Consider the following 13,877-nt stretch of genomic DNA (forward strand, 5'->3'; position numbering starts at 1 on the left):
TGGGCTGCCCCAGGCAATGGAATATCAGAAGAAAAATGAGAAACTCACTACCTTTTGGTGGTATTTTAAAATCTAGTCATCTTCCCCAGTCTACCTGTTACCATTTACTTTTCAAAATCCTCAAATAGCTGCTCTGTGTAGGTTTTTTTTGTTGTTTGCTTTTGGTTTTTTTTTTTTTGTTTTTTGCTTTAATTAAGCTTTGTGCTTATTTTTTTTAATTTATTTACTAATTTTGGCTGAATTGGGTCTTTGTTGCCGCACGCGGGCTTTCTCTATTTGTGGCGAGCAGGGGCTGCTCTTTGTTGCAGCGCACGGGCTTCTCACTATGGTGGCTTCTCTTGTCGTGGAGCGTGGGCTCTACAGTGCAGGCTCAGTAGTTGCGACGCGTGGGCTTAGTTGCTCTGTGCCATGTGATATCTTCCCGGACCAGGGCTCGAACCCATGTCCCCTGTATTGCCAAATGGATTCTTAACCACTGCGCCACCAGGAAGCCCTCTGTATAGGTTTTTTAGCTGTAATCTCTCCAGATATTATAGCTGTATAAAGTGGGAGAGACAGGTCTCCATCTTTCCTGGAACCCTGAAGTAATTTTTAAAGAGAGGGAATTGGCAACTAACAAAGAGAAGAGCAAAGTATATTAGATATTTTTGCTCTGGGGGGAAAAGGTGAAAGACGCTAGGACAAACATTCCTAGGCCTTGAAACTTCATTTATGATCACATTAGAAACAGGAAATATTATGTGGGTAAATATGCATATGGAGTTTGTGTTAGTTTTTTATTGATGCATAACAAATTACCACAAATGTAGTGGCTTATAGCAATACAAATTTATTATCTCAATCCTGCAGGTCAGAAGTCCAGTTGGATTTAGCTGTATTCTCTGCTCAGAATCTTATAAGGCCAAAATCAAGGTGTCCGTTGGGCTGGGCTCTAATCTAGAGGCTCCAGGGAAGAATCGACTTAGAAACTCATTCCATGTGTTTGCATAATCCAGTTCCTGTGGTCATAGGACTCACGTCCCTAATTCCTTGTTAGCAGCTGGTCAGTGCTTCCTTCCCTCAGCTTTAGGGTGCCCATTTCTTCTCACATGACCCCTACCATCCTCAAAGCAGCAGTGACATATCATAGACCCCTTCTCACGTTTCAAATCTTTCCGACTTCCCCTTCTGCCTCCTTCATGTACTTTTTAAAGGGCCTGTATAATAGATCAGGCCCACCAGATAATCTCTGTGTTCAATTCAATTTACCTGGGATTTTTATCACACCTATAAAATCCCTTTCAGCATAGCAGTACCTAGATTAGTGTTTGATTCAATAACCAGGGGAGACGAATCTTGGGAGAAGGGGGTCATCATCAGATCTGCCTACCACAGAACCAGATTAGAAAGTTTCAGGGTGCTCCAACATGAACTGACCAAACAAGTACTTCATGCTGAGTTTGAGGCCCAATGCTAAGTATTAAAGGTGAAAAATGTACACTCAAGGATCTTCTCTGTTGGTGAGAGACATAATCTCATAAAAAGATACTTATGCAGGGCCAGCTTTGTGGAACTACTTGGAGAACGTGCTGAGCAGTATCCTGAAGATTATGCATTAGGCAAAGAAAAGGTATATTAGACAAAGGAGCAACATGATCAAAGGTCTTGTGGTATGACATAGCATGGGCTGGGGGGAGTGGGCTCTATAAACTCTTTGATATTTCTGGAGCTTTAATATTTGAGGTGGGCAACAGCTGCAGATAAGGAAAGGCAAGACCTTTTTTTCCATTCTAAGGGGCTTCATCTTTTATCCCATAGGTAAAGAAGAGCCATTAAAGAGTTTTAAGCAATAGTGAGCCAATCAGGATCACATTAGAAACAAATCATTTGGAAATTACTCTGGACACTGGATTAATAGGAATCGGTCTAGACAGAGAAACCTTTTAGGAGGCTTTATATTAGCTGAGCAATATCAAAGGCATGGAGGGAAAACCTGGGAAGTGGCTGGAATGCTCGAGAGAAGGAGATTGGATTCAAGCAATATTTTGGAAGTAAAATTGACAGAACTTAATCACTGAGTGGGTTTGGACTAGGAAAAGAGGGAATGAAATGAGTCAAAAAGTCAGATTTTTTATTTGAGCCAGTTGGTAGATTAGAGTCATTAACTGAGACAGGGAATATAGCATGTGTGAGAGGAGGTAATGGATTGTTCTGGATGAAGTGATTTGATGAGCCTGTGGGAGTTCAGTAGGAAGGAAAAATTCATTCATTTTTTTTTTCCTTCACTACATCATAAAATGTTTGTTTTGTACTTCCTGTGGACCAAACAGTAGTTTCAGCACTCAGAATATTAAGATGTAGAACAGTCCTTATTGTTCAGGAGTTCACAGTTAGCTGGACTATGACAGATACCTAAGCAGTAACTATAAAAATAATATGAATAGGTACCTGATGATGATACAATAAACAGGACATTCTGAAAGCAGTGGATGAGAGGCACCTCACTCGGCCTCAGGGGTCAAGAAAGACTTCCTGGAGTCTTTGAGACTCAAGGACTGAGTCTCAAAGGACAAGTTAGACAAATAAGCAGAGGTATAGCTTTTTTGGTTTTTTGTTTGTTTGTTTCCTGTGTCCCTGGGACTACCATACCTGAGATACAAGGATCCATATTGAGATAGTAGTCAACAACTCTCATATATACCATTCCGTGGATGTCTTGCCAGTTTACAGTCAGAGAAAAGGGATCCCTTAGGCTCAGCAGTTAGTATAGATGGATATTTGGGCAACTTCCTGAGTAGGTCAATAAACTGTTTCTATGGCTACTTCTGATGCTTAGTTTAAATCTCATGTTATGAATCCAGGCAAAAGCAGATAGCTTCTGGCCCCAATATCTGAGTCTTCTTTCTGTTTTAGCTTTGTTTTGTTTTCCCGTTGTTGCTATCATCTGTTAAGATTGTTTGTTTCTTTCACTGTGGTAAAAGGTGGTATTATTTTCTGTGACGCCACAGAATTTCGAAGCCCTCATAAAAGAATTTGCAGGCAGAGCCGGACAGTGTATGAATCATTTGAATCATCCAATTTCCCTAAAATATTTGCCCACCAGCCTCTTTGAGTACCCCAAATTCTACAAGTCAAAAATAATTCCTTTCAAAAATGGTGCTGGCCGGGGCTTCCCTGGTGGCGCAGTGGTTGAGAGTCAGCCTGCCGGCGCAGGGGACGCGGGTTCGTGCTCCGGTCCGGGAGGATCCCACGTGCCGCGGAGCGGCTGTGCCCGTGAGCCAGGGCCGCTGGGCCTGCGCGTCTGGAGCCTGTTGCTCCGCAGCGGGAGAGGCCCACAGCAGTGAGAGGCCCCCGTACTGCAAAAAAAACAAAAAAACAAAATGGTGCTGGTATAACTGGATTTCTGCATGCAAAAAAAAATTAAGTTGGACCCCTACCACACAAAGCACAAAAGTTAATTCAAGAGCAATCATAGACCTAAATGTAAGAGGTAAAACTATAAAACTTGTAAAAGAAAGCATAACTGTAAATCTTTGTGACCTTGGGTTAAGCAATATTTTTGTTTTGTTTTATAAATTTGTTTTATTTGTTTGTTTTTGGCTGCGTTGGGTCTTCGTTGCTGTGCACGTACTCTCTCTAGTTGCGGCGAGCGGGGGCTACTCTTCGTTGCGGTGCACGGGCTTCTCGTGGCGGTGGCTTCTCTTGTTGCAGAGCACGGGCTGTAGGCACACGGGCTTCAGTAGTTGTGGATCATGGGCTCTAGAGCACAGGCTGAGTAGTTGTGGCTCATGGGTTTAGTTACTTCGCGGCATGTGGGATCTTCCTGGGCCAGGACTCGAACCCGTGTCCCCTGGATTGGCAGTCAGGTTCTTAACCACTGCGCCACCAGGGAAGCCCCCTAAGCAATGGTTTTTGGATATGACACCAAAAGCACAAGCATAATAATAGATCTGTTGGACTTCACAAAACTTAAAAACTTTCGTGCTGCAAATCATACCATCCAAAAAACTGAAAAGACAGTCCACAGAATGGGAGAAAATATTTGCAAATCCTATATCTCATAGGGACTTGTATCCAGAATATATCAATATAGAACACTCATGCTATTTAATAAAAAGACAAATAACCCAATTTAAAAATGAGCAAAGGGTGTGAATAGACATTTCTCCCAAGAATATATACACATAGCCAATAACATTAATGCTCAACGTCATTAATCATTAGGGAAATACACATCAGAATCACAATGGGATACCACTTCATACCCACTATGACTGAAGAAATGAAGAAATGCTCAACATCATTAATCATTAGGGAAATACACATCAAAATCACAATGGGTTACCACTTCACACCCACTAGGAGTGCTGTAATCAAATATGACCCAGCAATTCCACTTCTAGGTAGATACCTAAAAGAATTGAAAACATGTTCACAAAAAAATTTGCACATGAATGTTCATAGCAGTATTATCCATAATAGCCAAAAAGTGGAAACAACCCAAATGTCCATAAACTGATAATGGATAAGCAAAATGTAATATATCCATATGATGGAGTATTATTCAGCCATAAAAAGGAATGACATACTGGTGATACATGATTCAACACAAATGAACCTTAAAAACTTTTACTATGTTAACTGAAAGAAACCAGACACAAAAAGCCATATTTTGTGTGATTCCATTTATATGAAATGCCCAGAATAGGCAAATCTGTAGAGACAGAAATTAGCTTACTGGTTGCCTGAGTGCTGCAAGTGGGGAATGGGTAGGGACCACTAAGTGGCATGGGAACTTTTTTTCCCCCTGGTGGTGGTAATAATGTTCTGGAATTAGATAGTGGTGATGATTACACAATCTTGTGGGTATACTAAGAACCATTGAATTGTGTACTTTAAATAGGTAAATTGTATGATATGAGTTAATATGTCAATAAAGATGTTAAGAACATAATTCCTTTAAATTAGGGTGTTGTCCTGTTTAAATGAATGTAGGGAGCAGGGAACATTTTAGCATTGCAGAAGGGTAACTCAGATGTCTGACCCTTTCCAGTGGACAACTGACTAGAAGCAGGATTCTCGGAGTTTGCTTAGCCTGATTAAAGAAACACCAGGAAAGGCACACTTAAAAAGGATGGTAACCTGAGCGATCCTGGGCAGCCAGGAGGAAACTCTAAGGTGCTGACGTCTGAGGAAGATGAGAAGAGGTCCTCCTATTGAAAACAGACAGAATATTAACTTAATCTGCTTGATAACTTTGCTCTTCCTAGCTGCATCTGTGATTATGTCTTGTATTACATCAGGTTCCAGTGAAAAGAATACTTGTTAGGTTCAGTTAAACTCAACCGTTTATTGAACACATACATATGAGAAACACACTGTGCCAGGCACTGGGTATAAACATGAGTGGCATGCTCTGCCTTGACAACCCTTACAGTCTTATGTCTTATTGATAATAAAAACAGAAGTGAGAAGGCAAAAACAGAAATGATAGGGCCTAGTTAGTTTTAATGTCAGGTGACTAAGTGAGTAAGTGGCAAATAAGGACAACATCCGGTGGATGATACATGTAAAATGGATTTTAAGAAATCTCAGTCTTACGTTGGATGAGGTATTTGAAACTTTATCAACGCAGAGTCCAAGGAAAGATGTAGGGACTCTTCTGGGTTTTAGTGGGTCACAGAGGGGAAACAAATGCATATACTTTATCAGAGAGTGGTAGGGGAGGCTACTTCAGTTAATCAATTGGACAAGTATTTATTAATACCAGTGTTCGTGTCAAACATTGTGCTGGGTACTAAAGGAAGCCCTTTTAACCTCGGAAGAAAGAATGTCAGTTCATTAACAAACTGGAAAGGCTGCTTAATTTTTCCTCAGAGTGGGAGGGCAGAGGTAGATTTCCGTGTGTGGCCTTTGCTCTATCAGGAACAGACAGACAGTCACATGGATTGAGACAGGAATGTAGGCATGTAAGTAGTCCAGGGAAACTGTTCCTTCAAGTAACTACATGGAAAGGTTAGGTGGTAAGTAAAAGAATTATAACATCTGACGTCCTAATGAGTCCACAGTACAGGCGTTGGGAAACTGAAATAGGAGCTTGACAGGGAAGTAAAGGCTTATTTTCAATAAGAGAGCTTCAGTAATTTTCTTATCCTTTTCAATTCTATAGCAGACATCAACTTGGATATATCAAAGCCTTTGAAAGCAAACCTGAGTTTTACCAAGCTGGATCAGATAAACCATTTTATAAAGAAGATAAAAAGTGCACACAGCAAAGAGACCTCAGCCCTGTCAGACACCATGCTGAATAAGGATGAGCTTCCAGCCTCCAAATGTTACCATGGAAAGTTGTCTAAGCTTAAAGTTCATGGTGATGGAGCACAAAAGATTCCATTTCAAGAAAACGTGTGGAGAACGGTTTCCTGCTTTCAAAAACTTTCTGTTCATACTACTCAGATTGTGGTCTCCATGGAAACTGTCCCCCATCCTAATAAACCGTGCCTGTTAGCATCTTTATCAACCCTCAATGGAAGCCTTAATATCAAAGCAGCGCAAAAAGTGCCTGGTAAGTCACAGAAAAGGGGAGGGGGAGATGACAATGACTTGTTAACATCTAAAACTGCATAATGTTGAAGATTTATATTAAATAGAGTTTAAAAGTTTCAAGGGCCATTAGAGATTGGGAACATTTCTGGTTTGTTGCCTCATTTTAAAGAAAATGGCATAACAAATCATTTAAGCCTAAGTATGTTAATGCGGTAAACTAAACCGTTCCTATCTACCTGTTCAGGCATGTTCCTACAGATGTCTTTGTAACTGTTCATTCCTAAATTTCTTTTTACCTAAAATAGCTGTATTGGAAGAACAGAGTATGTATCAAGTTTTGTGAGCCATTAGAATAGTAGCTTTTAAAGTGTGGTCTCAGAAGCAGCAGCAGCAGCAGCATCTGGGAACTTGTTAGAAATGCAAATTCTCAGGCTCTACCCCTGACCTCCTGAATCAGAAAGTCTGGGCATGGGGCCCAGAAAAGTGTGGTCCGACAAACCCTACAGGTGATTCCAATGTGCTACATTAAGTTACTGGTAACAATTTATTTAAAAAAGAAAAATTGCTCTGGTGGCAGGAATGCTGCACAAAATGTGATAGAAGCCAAGGTTCAACTTTGAAAAGACAATGCCATTGAGGACTATCAGTGCAAGGAAAGGCCATGTTTCAGTGCCTGGCTGAGCAAGGGAGCCGTGGACTTGGCAACTGAATGTCCTTGATGGGTGGAGAGGTGAGAAACTAACAGGCAGTGACATCTACATTTTCCTCAACTGTTAAGTGTTTTTTCACACTGAATCAAAAAGGGTAGGCAGAAGGAATGTGAGGGGAAGAGAAAAGACAAGGTACAGGTAGGGAATAACCATTTTCAATCACAGAAACTGCTACTGTTAAAGTTCAGGGCATGATGCCAGAAATTTTACTTTGAAAGTAAAAGTAGCGAAAGGAAAACATTTTTTTCCACTTTAATTTTCAGGAAAGAAGTGGGGCTAGAGGGATAGTGCTGGGGATAAAGTAAATCCTGAAACTGTAGGCAACTTAGTTGCTTACCAAAAAGTAATTAAGTGGCAGCTGGAGACTAACTGTATAGCCAGTTTGGGCACAGTAGTTGAAGAGATAAAGAAGTTTTGTAGTTGAGAAGTATGAATTTTAGACCAAAAAAAAAATGATTGATTTCTTTCTCATCAGAAATATTTGTGACCAAGCCAGCTAAAAGCACTGTATTTTTTTTATTGTCTTAAAAGTTGGAAATGAAAAATGTAAGGTCTATGGGACATGAAAGACTATGAAGCACTGGAGGCTACAATGTCTGATTTATCCACAAATAAATTACAACCCAGACAACACTGGGGCCATTCCCACGCCTTTTCAGTTTTACCTTAATCGTAGCAAGGAAAGGTTAGGACTCAAACAAAATGAAAGCATTTAACATGTACTGTACTCAATTCTAGGTCCTTTTCTTTATTCATCCTCGTTTCTTGTTTCATTCATTTGCTACTCATATTTTATCTAATTTTAATAGTGTCTATTCTCAGTAAATATCTCTAAAATATAATTAAAATCCTCTCACTGAGCTTTACAAGATAGTAGATTCATTCTGGTTTTGTAACTTGTTTTTTCCCTTTATGCTAGTACCCTTACTCCTTTTACAGTTATACTCTTAAATCTAGTTAAATGCAGAAGTAGAAACTATAGCTTTGACTAAGACATACTCGGTATAACTCTATGTTATGTAGTGTCCTGCAAATGTTCTAAAGTAGTTATTTGCATCAACTAATCAGATCAAATTGAAATTAGCCATTTAATTAATAGAAACAGTTTTATTATGAGAGTATAACACCAAATCTGTTTACTCTACATTTCTGCTTGATGTGATGGCATGCTCAAATGTTTAAAAGATAACAAAGTTAGCAAAATAATAATAAATTATAATTAAGTGAAGTAACATGGTAAGTTCTAGTTATTGCTGTAGAATGATTTCTAGGAAATTATAATTAAGAGATTACTACATATTTTTCAGAAATTGATTTTTAACAAAGGAAAACATTTAAAAAGTAAAATAAAATTTAAGCTTTGAACATTAATTTCATTGTATATTTGCATATCTTAAAAATTCATGCTTTGCAACTTGGATGAAATATATGCAAATGTTTACTTAAGGTATATTTTTGGTAAGTGGTAGAAAATATTTCCCAGCAAAAAAATAAAATTACCCTCCTACCAGTAGTCATATTTCTTTTTGTATTTTTCAAGTGACATCACTCTGTATTCAACCCAGAATTTTTCTAGTGTATCTTTGAGTTCAGTGGAGTTAATGTCAGATTTTTATAGTTTGACTCTAATACAGTTATACTGAACTGTGTCTTTGATTTTACAGTTTATGTAACTATTGTGACCATCTGCAGCAGCTGCACTTTTCAAATTATTTGCTGAACCAAATTGAGCACAGTGACAAAAGTAGTCATCTCAGATGTACTATTAAACAGAGAAAGAAAAAGGAGCATTGCCTTGGTACAGCATAGCCATCTGCTGTACAGATGTTATTGTATAGAATGACTTAAGATAAAATAATTGTAGAAAATTTTCATTAAAACCTCAACAATTTGCACTTGTTTATGCGAATCTGCATAACTCCCCAATGAGACAACACACTTGGGGTTTCTTTGGTTCTCACTCACTTTCTCTTTGATCCTTTTTGATGTGCTGACTTTAATAAACACAGTCAAAAACATTGTGCAAAAAACATCATGGAAAAAACTACAAAGGAACAATTATAGCAGCAGAAACTACTCTAATCCCTAACTTACGCAAGCTATTTTTAGTGAAATATTTTTTTTAACACTCTTTATATGACAGTGTTATATAAACAGGGTAAAGCTGTCCTTTCCAGATGAGTTTTAATTTAGGAGCTGAAATAGATTTGTAATGCTAGAGGAATCTTATGTTCTAAGTAATATTTAGAGAAACACAATTGGGAATGTGTCGTAGGCATGTTTCTTCACTTGTGAAAAGTACAAAAAATATTTGAGTTTGCCTAACGATTATATTTTTTATTATCTAAACCGACATAAGCTTATGGGAAGTGTATGTGGAAAGGGAATAATAAAAGAATGAAAGAGGAAAGTTAATATTCTCCCCAAGACATTGTCAATACATTTAAATATGAAATGCTTTTATGTTCATTTACTGGGTTTTACAACAAAATATGTACAGATTATTCACCGAAATGTTTTCATCATTTGAAACAAAACGAAATGGTTAAATATTTTCCACTTAAAAAAATTCCTTGAGTTCTTCTTAGCCTCCTGAACTATTCTGTGGCCCTAAACTATCTGAGTTTCAAGGAACGTGGGGTTTTTTTTAATTCCACTCTGCAAATGCTAGTGTAACAGTGACTTATAATAACCTAACTCTTATTTCTGCTAGAATACTTATGTTCTCCCATGTGTCTGTGGTAAAATGGCCCTAAATTTTAAAACTTTACATGCAAGATGTAATGCTTGTATTTTTTTAAATTGGTGTGTAATTGCAAAAATCTCTATGATTGTGTATAATATTGCCAAATTTTCTATGATTATGTTATTGATAACGAAATTAATCTTGTTTCAAAATCATATCTTATTTTCTGAAACATTTTAAGGCAGATATTTCTTTTGCTAGCCATTAAATCTGTCCCATTCTGTAGTATGTTCTTTTTTAAAAGTAGCCTTCCCCACCCCCCCGCACACACACACACACACACACACACACACACACAGTCTTTTTTGCTGTTTGAAGTATAGTGTTTTGGAGAAACCTTAAGTATGTAGCTATAAATTCTGAACCAGCAGTGTAGCACTTTGCACAGGCAGGGTGGGGAGTGAGCTGCAGACTTTAGCTCTCCTTGTCAAAGTAAATTATGGCTCTATTAGGGCGGCACTTCTTAGATTTCGGCAAACAAGGGTACACAATTCAGGCTGTGAAATAGCTGTGCTTTAGGCTGCCTTGCTCTTTCTTGGGGGCACGTCGATTAGCAACTCCATGTAGATAAGGGAAAGGGAAAGAGGGAAAGAGGATATGAACAAGTTAGGTGGCACAAAGCGTTGGGGAAAGAGCCTAAGTGAGGCCATCTTGGCTGGCATTTTAGTCAGAATTAGGGAAAAGTTGCAAGAATCCCCTTTCCATAGGGAATTAGGGGGATTTTCATCCATACAGAAAGCAATGAGTTGAATTCCTAGTCAAAGAGCTGTGGTTTAAATAACTTTCACTACCCCAGCCTCTGTCATCCAGATGTACTTATCTTTGTGTATAAACAAAAGTAGGAAGAAAGAAAGCATAACCACATTATTTTTCATGTATACAAATGCCTCTTTTCATGTTCACTGAATTCAGGACCAGTAAAAATGTAAAGAACCTAGAGTTCCTTTTCATGTACTGAAAAGTGAAAGCAGGTTATTAATTGATACAAAGTGGAGCTCCAGCTTTTCATTCCAGAGTCAACTGGATCTCCTGAGGAAAATCTCCTTAAGGTGTTGTCATAGCCATTGGATGCTGCAGAAATGCAAGTAAGCCTGAGGGGAAATAAAACATTAAATTATATATGACTGCCTAAAATAATATATTGCAATAACAAGCCATTTACAACACCCCAAAGACTTTTGTTACTTTTAGAAAGAAACAGCATCTTTTTCCAATGCCTGAACAATAAGAAGTGAATTCTTTGGCTGTTAAAGCCAGAGGACAAACTTAACTTTTAAACAGCCACTGAGGATTGAAGTGGAAGTACAGTTTGTAGACAGCTATACAAATCACTAACAAACCTTAATGAATATTGGGTGTGGGCATCAGGGTCCTGTCATTTTTGACACTGTGTCTCAAGTAGCTTAAACCCAACACTCAAGGAAAGGTGGAGACCTCATTGGGTCTGTTAACATCTGGGGTTTTATTTGTCATTTTGGCCATACCCCGCAAGCGCAAAAGAAAGAGTAAAAGGGGATTATCTTGACAATGAAGTGAGTTACTGAATCTTGTGATAATGAAAAGCAGAAGAATTCTAATGCCTTTCTATAGTCCCTGAGGTAGAGGTGCGTTTATAGTTTTGCAGAAGTAAAATGTAGGCAGGCAGAACAGATGGCCCAGAGCCTGTGTAACCTGACACCCCTCATCCCAGAACTGAGGACCACTATTAATCCTGGTCAGATTCCCTCCTATTACTTTATAACAAGGTTCAAAGTTGCTACTGATGAACTGGCCTGTCCTTTATTTACTCTTAAATTACCCGTGGATTACTGATTTTTTTTCAAAATGGATATTTTTCTGTGCGTAATGGTGGACTATTGAGACATTCAAAAAAGGTAAAATAGGAAGTTCTAAAAATTGAATGGGAAATAAGTGGAAAAAGTAAAATTCTCATAACTTTTTTTCAAAGTAATGTTCCATATTTATTCTCTAGTACAGCGGGAAATAAAAACCGTAAATGTGTAAGACATTCTCTTGGAAAGTAATTTTCTTGTCCTCTCTCTTAGAAATAGTATGCAATGGAGAAGAAATCCCAACATATAAGTTTTATTCTCCCGGCTGTAATTGTTATCAATAATATATGTTTAGATAGAATTTTGGTCAATAATAAGCAATGTTAATACTACTATCTTAGAAATTATCTTTTTTCACCCCCTCAAAAAGAGAGGTAAAAAATTAAGAATGTTTGATATTTTTTAAGAACTCACTAATAGGGGCTTCCCTGGTGGCGCAGTGGTTGGGAGTCCGCCTGCCGATGCAGGGGACGCGGATTCGTGCCCCGGTCCGGGAGGATCCCGCATGCCGCGGAGCGGCTGGGCCCGTGGACCATGGCCGCTGGTCCTGTGCATCCGGAGCCTGTGCTCCACAACGGGAGAGGCCACGGCAGTGAGAGGCCCGCATACCCAGAAAAAAAAAAAAAAAACTCACTAGTAGATATATGCTGTTCAGGTATATTTATATGGTCACTTATTTTTTCTTGTTTTGTTTAACCATATTATATTAATTCAGTCTTTACATCTTTCATTTGGAATATTTAAATTTTTCTGTGCTAAAGGGTCTATGTGGGGTTTTTTTAGTGTCTGTTACGTGATTTTTGTTCTTCGTGTACATTTTTTCTGTGCTGTGAGGTTACTATAGCTGTTTGGATTTTAATGAGAAGCCTTTAAATACATGGGATAGTAACTTCAGAAATTTAGAAGGTAACCACTGGGTGAAATTTCTGATGTGCTAATTTCCAGGCTGCCTGAAAAGTAAAAATCATCCAATAAGCAGCCATCTTCAGATGTCAGAGCACTCTCATGTGCTGTGGCACGGTGAATATGATGTACCTGCCCAGCCTTTCATAGAGGGAGATGAGCTCATCTCAGAGAGATAACCATCTCTGACTTTTTCTTCTGATTAATCACCGACCTGAACTCCATTTGAACCTTGTTAGACCAAAAACAAGTAGAATTCCTGGCCCAAACTATAAAATATAATTAAGCCCTTTTGAAATGATGTGTAAAAGAACATTGCTGTACCCCCCACTTACAACCACTACCACCACCGCAACCAATAAAGTTAAATCAAGCACTGCCTGTAATGGATTAAAATAATAAATGTTCCTGGATTTCAGTGTTTGAAGTACTTGAAGAAAACAGGCTCCCAGCAGCCTGGGTAGCTGAATGCAGGAGAGACATTTATTAATGACGAGTTCAAGGATTTGGCCTGTTTAAGATCATTACTTTGTGTTTACCATGGGTTACACATCTCTTATATTTTTATACAGCCCACATGTGTCCACATGCAATAATGAAAGCTTTTTTTTCAACAAAAGAATGGTTAATTGTGTAAATATGGTTCTCTTGGGGAATGTGAAGTCTTCCTAAGACTGTGCTCCCTTCTAATGAGAAATCCAGTACAGTTATTACACTCTCCCAAGTATACCCACCTTCAAATCTTGTCTCCAGCTAGATTAGTCTTTCCCCCTATTGTTTTTAATTACCAATTCCAAACTTAATCTAGACTGCTAGAAAACTGTTGGCCTCTGGTTATGTATTTTTTAAATACATTTATTAATTTATTTATTTATTTTGGCTGCGTTGGGTCTTTGTTGCTGCTTGCGGGCTTTCTCTAGTTGCCTTTCTCTAGTTGCAGCGAGCAGAGGCTACTCTTCATCGCAGTGCGCGGGCTTCTCATTGCGGTGGCTTCTCTTGTTGCAGAGTGCGGGATCACTAGTTGTTGCTTGCAGGCTGTAGAGCGCAGGCTCAGTAGTGGTGGCACACAGGCTTAGTTGCTCCGCGGCATGTGGGATCTTCCCGGGCCAGGGCTCGAACCTGTGTCCCCTGCATTGGCAAGCGGATTCTTAACCACTGCGC

At 38.8% G+C, this 13,877-nt stretch overlaps 1 protein-coding gene across 2 annotated transcripts in view; it reads left to right on the forward strand.

The window, feature by feature from the left end:
- Positions 1–13,877, forward strand: part of VPS13B (vacuolar protein sorting 13 homolog B) — an 804,491-nt gene that overhangs the window by 613,238 nt on the left and 177,376 nt on the right. For both annotated transcript variants that reach the window (XM_007457167.1, XM_007457166.1), the window contains exon 36: positions 6,149–6,544. In XM_007457167.1, coding sequence (XP_007457229.1) covers positions 6,149–6,544 — 396 coding nt within the window. The remainder of the gene's footprint in view (positions 1–6,148; positions 6,545–13,877) is intronic.

This window comes from Lipotes vexillifer, unplaced genomic scaffold (assembly GCF_000442215.2).
Source record: "Lipotes vexillifer unplaced genomic scaffold, Lipotes_vexillifer_v1.1 scaffold376, whole genome shotgun sequence".
NCBI classification, from domain to species: domain Eukaryota; kingdom Metazoa; phylum Chordata; class Mammalia; order Artiodactyla; family Lipotidae; genus Lipotes; species Lipotes vexillifer.